This window comes from Palaemon carinicauda, chromosome 27 (assembly GCF_036898095.1).
Source record: "Palaemon carinicauda isolate YSFRI2023 chromosome 27, ASM3689809v2, whole genome shotgun sequence".
NCBI classification, from domain to species: domain Eukaryota; kingdom Metazoa; phylum Arthropoda; class Malacostraca; order Decapoda; family Palaemonidae; genus Palaemon; species Palaemon carinicauda.
In genome coordinates, this window is record NC_090751.1 from 83181518 (window position 1) to 83187517 (window position 6000).

Here is a 6000-nt window from a genome sequence, read left to right on the forward strand (position 1 = left end):
CATCCCAACACAACTTTCACTTTCATAGCTCCAGGTAAGGGAACACGGAAAAAAAACAAAACATGTAAGGTCATCAGCCGGGTGATAGGTCACGGTTACTAGGTCACCTGAACTCGGTGGGGTCAAGAATGGGAGATGGAATTGTATGGGAAAGATGGCTGATTTATATACCTCTCTAAATAGTAAATGTGGGTGATTACAAAATCGATTGGAATCATTGATGGGCGTCGGTATTCAGAAGGGACGGGAAACTTGAAACTTAAAACCAACCCAGAGTACAATGACAGAGCAAACAAAAGGATGTTTTGTTGCAAGCGCATTAACGCAAACCTTGAGAAAATCTCTCTCTCTCTCTCTCTCTCTCTCTCTCTCTCTCTCTCTCTCTCTCTCTCTCTCTCTCTCTCTCTCTCCTTTGAAAGTAATTGTTGGTAATCGGTGGCAAAATTAAAGAGGATAGCAATTTCGTTCATAATCGGCATTAAACAGTCAGTAAAAATGAAGAATTTTAACATAAAATAATTATGTTGCATTGAATTATATATATATATATATATATATATATATATATATATATATATATATATATATATATATATATTTATAATACATAATACATATTATAATACACACACATACACACACACACACTCACATATATATATATATATATATATATATATATATATATATATATATATATATATATATATATATATATATATATATTATAAAACACACACATATATATATGTTATATATATAATATATATATTATATAAATATATATATATATATATATATATATATATATATATAATACATATTCAACATATATATATAAAATATATATATAACAAATATTCAATATATATATAATATATTTAATATATTATATAATATATAAATATATCTATATATATATATATAATATATATTCAATGTATATAATATATATATATATATATATAATATTCAATATATATAATATATATAACATATATTCAATATATATATATATATATAATATATAATATATATACATATATATATTGTATATATATAATTATATATATATATATATATATATGTGTGTGTGTGTGTGTGTGTGTATAAATATACACAAACACACACAATAGTCTACATATGAAAGCTGTCTACACAAAAATTAAGGAGAATTTAAAGAGGCAAATGTATTCCAAATACAGTTCCAAACAAGTAAGATAAATTCAAGCCTTCGACGTAAAAAAAATAAAAAAATAAAATCTTACCAACGTATGCTTGCGCCTGCGTGTTAAGGGTGACCTGATGTGGCCGCCCGTCGCAAGTTTCCATGGAAAGGCCCTCCGCTGGAAGGGGCAGGAGATAGAACAGAAGCAGGAGTACAGGAGGCCATATCCTACGGGAGACAGGAGGCCTCGCCGTCTCCTGCCTCAGCATCTTGTCAAGTCTGTCAGGTGACGTCTGGAAATACGAAAACAAGAATTTAGTACAATACAATCAAAGAGTAAAGAAATCAGAGAAATTAATAATCACATTGAAAGAACAAACTCAAATGGAGAGAAGGACATTAGAATGATGCAGAGTAAACTAAAGACGCATAAACTAGAGGGTACTCAGTAGAGAGCATGCCTTCGCCACGTCAAGCTGTCTTATTATGCCCTTAAATCCACTGCGTGTTGGTACTTTATTGTATTTTCTTCAAAACCCAAATTTCGTACAAATCGGTTCTGTAGTTTTGCGTAATATTGTTCATAAATAAAAAGTAAACTAACAAAATATTTGCCATTGACCTAACTTTGCGATTACTTTCAAAGCACTACTGTGTAGGGCCTACTTGTACTTTGATGTACTTTATTCTAAATGTTACAGATTTATCCTTGGATCATACCCAACATGACTACCAAGTTTGGTCAAAATCGGGAGAGTAGTTTTTGTGTAAATTTACAAACAAACAAACAAAAAAAAAACCCCTCTCTCTCTCTCTCTCTCTCTCTCTCTCTCTCTCTCTCTCTCTCTCTCTCTCTCTCTCTCTCTCTCTCTCTCAAGAGAGAGAGAGAGAGAGAGAGAGACCCAACATAGCACTCCTTTCTCAGTCAAGATGAATATTGTAATAAGCATCCATAGAGCAGAATTCTCTCTCTCTCTCTCTCTCTCTCTCTCTCTCTCTCTCTCTCTCTCTCTCTCTCTCTCTCTCTCTCTCTCTCTCAGGAACACGTTTGCCAGGTTTTTTCTTATGAGTTAGCAAACTGGTCCCGGTACCGATCTAACAAGTAAAAGTGACGAATATTAAACGTTTTTTTTATAAAAATATGTAAACAGCAAAATCAAAGAAAAAAAGGGAATAAATAAAAAAATATCACGCTACACTTAAGTCAGCAAACCAATTTCCCTTCTATAATAAAGAGCAAATGTCTGGATATATATATATATATATATATATATATATATATATATATATATATATATATATATATATATATATATATATATATATATTCCTGTTACTCTCAGCTCTCCCCGTCCTTAGGGTAGGCGAGAAAGGGAGTAGTCATGCCCTGGTGAGAGGGGGGTTACGTGTGCGTGAATATCCACCTAAATATTTAGCCGTCATTTTTGACGTGCAGCGTACACTAGTATAATAAAGACTCTTATAGAGGATAGCTTCAAGATGGTGGGTGGCAAGAGTTCTCTTTGGCATAAGACCCCGACACAGATCTACTTGATAACCACTCAACTGTTGTTGTGCATTTGGGTTACATTTTACTTATAATTATCTATACAAACATGCATGTGAATGTATACACTACACGTTAGTGTCACAGATCTAACAATATACACCACAAGCAAGTAGAATATTCTTGTTATACATTTTGAGTAGATTTAAGACATAAACATTACAAGCAGGTTTAATAGGTTAAATAATATGCACTAGATCTAAAACTTATTTTCTTACTTTTAAACATATACTATAATTGCGCTTAGCATTTACTAAAAGCGAGTCTTAACAAATACAATATGCACTAGATAAGAACTCGATACATGATATATCAACTGTTCGGGTTGCCTAGACTCTCGGGGGAAAAACATCACAAAAAATATCCACAAAAAAAGGAGAAAAAAAAAAAAACAGGTGAATGAGAGGCAAAAAGAAGCATATCTTGACATACTAACGAAGACTGGTATTCCGAATATGGTACTTACTATCTTCGTAAGTACGTGATCGAGAGGACACGAGAAATTGTACATTTCAACCAAGGATTATATATATATAATTTCGGCCTTAAGGCAAGCACTGGGGCATCAAAGGCCATTCAACGCTACATAATAGAAATTAATCAACCGTATCCGTACACTTGGTGTCACTTCAACCTATAAAATCCATCAAATTATCAAAACTAGACGTCCAAAATATCAAAGAGAATTGGTATATGTTGTGCAGCGCCAACAAATCGTGTTGACACGTTATATATGATTTCAAATTATTGGAACCTAAATATATGTCTACTGTAGGTTCTACAGCCTTTAAATATGCGGCCCCTAGACTATATAATATGCTCCCACTAGACATCCAGAAGACTGAAGATATTAAAACTTTCAAGAGAAAATTGAAGACTTTCTTGTTCTCCAAGTGCTTCGATAGTGTGAAATGTTGAATGCTTTCGAACGAACATGATAAAATGACAGTGGGGGTCCTGTAGAGAGTAGGGTTCCCCAGCTGTATAGGACCAGAAGAACAGCCCTCAAAATAACTAAACTAAACACAACTTTCGTACAATGTCATCTACAGTAAATGTGAAATAAGATGGGTTTAAAAAAATAAATAAATGATTGATTAAAATAAGTTAAAGCTTGTGATATAACCCAGTCATCTGTATGATTTATTTTCAATTTTACTCCAGTATATCTCTTAAAGGTTTATTCAGTAGTGAAAGTTTGTAAAAAACAAAAAAACAAGAAAAAAGAACATACTTTGGTGTGACTTTGTGGATATCAAATGATTATCAAATAGGATATTTTCTAGATTGAACAATGATAATTGCTTTTACAAACCGATACATGTTTATGTAACAATTTCTTTAAACAATGTCCATTGTTATAATTCTGTTGACAAGAAAAAGGAAATGGAAATGAGTTTATAGTTTTTGTTCTCCTAAATTAGCGTTGACAAGGTTTTAAATAATTTATATATTTATATATATATATATATATATATATATATATATATATATATATATATATATATATATATATATATATACACACACACCTACAGACATATATATACACTACTGTATACACTTTTATATGAACACGCTCACATTTCATATATATATATATATATATATATATATATATATATATATATATATATATATATATATATATATATATATATACACACACACCTACAGACATATATATACACTACTGTATACACTTTTATATGAACACGCTCACATTTCATATATATATATATATATATATATATATATATATATATATATATATATATATACACACACCTACAGACATATATATATACACTACTGTATACACTTTTATATGAACACGCTCACATTTCATATATATATATATATATATATATATATATATATATTTATATATATATATATATATATATATATATATATATATATATATATATATATATATATATATATATATATATATGTACAAAACTATAGGCATATACACACTATACACTTTATTTTAAACACACAGACACGTATACACACACACACACACACATATATATATATATATATATATATATATATATATACATATATATAATATATATATATATATATATATATATATAATATATATATATATATATATATATATATATATATATATATAATATCATTAGCGTCCACACTTTTTACATTTAAAAACCTAATTATTGAATCACAGTGACTAACATTTTAGTAATATTGACCTCATTAGCTTTGAACTCCAGGACATTGTGTTTACCAAATAGACCCAAATGCCTCTCGAAGTTTATTACATTATTACAAAGCACTAATGTTGTCCCAGGCAGTGAAGAGCAAACTTAAACCTCTATACGAATTCCATCAATAATGTTCAGGTCAATCAGCTGGTTTTTTATCTTAGGTTCTGTTAAAAATTATAATAGCATATTATATAGTAATATTTCGCATGTGTGATATATTGATAAACTTTTGACTCTTGATAACTTTCGTCTCATGGATAACTCTAGTTATTCAATTTTCATCAGAGATGAATGGCAAACATCATATAATCTTAGGCATATACAGCAAACTCATATTGCAAGCGAGGTCTTAATAATCCTGGTTCGTACGTAATAATAATAATAATAATAATATTAATAATAATAATAATAATAATAATAATAATAATAATGATAATGATAATAATAATAATAATAATAATTTTGACAATGATAATAATAATAATAATAATAATGATAATAATAATAATAATAATAATAATAATAATAATAATAATAATAATAATAAAAGCCGAGAAACAGCATTCCTATCTTATTCTACCCACTGCAATACGGTCACCAATCGCCACCACTACCTATCACGTAAGGTGGACGTGGACACGCGCGATAATTTTGCAATTCTTACGAAAGCCACACAGCCATTGCTTCTTTGCAGATATAGTTTTTATTTGCGAATCTGGCATCCAATTTCCCATGACTGAGAATACTAGAGATTCCCCATACGCTGATTTAAGTGGCAATATGCAACGTCATTTGAAAAACACTCATTGCATATGCGTAGTTTTTTCCCATGCAAGGTGGAAATCACAGATAGAAAAAAAAAAAAGATACATAAATTTGGAACTCTCTTCCCTCTTCTGCTTTACATGAAAGGTAAACTTTCTAACGCACTTTCTTCTTTTTATTTTTGCCTACAAGTCTAATTAAGTTAATATTCAGTCAGTTTGCTTTACATTACATTTGTGACTTGTCAATCAATTCCC

General features: G+C 29.5%; 1 protein-coding gene across 3 annotated transcripts in view; it reads right to left on the reverse strand.

Annotated features, from left to right (window-relative positions):
* LOC137620776 (uncharacterized) overlaps positions 1-6000 on the reverse strand; it is a 218990-nt gene that overhangs the window by 44366 nt on the left and 168624 nt on the right. For all 3 annotated transcript variants that reach the window (XM_068351201.1, XM_068351202.1, XM_068351203.1), the window contains exon 2: positions 1269-1461. In XM_068351201.1, the coding sequence (XP_068207302.1) occupies positions 1269-1461 (193 nt within the window). The remainder of the gene's footprint in view (positions 1-1268; positions 1462-6000) is intronic.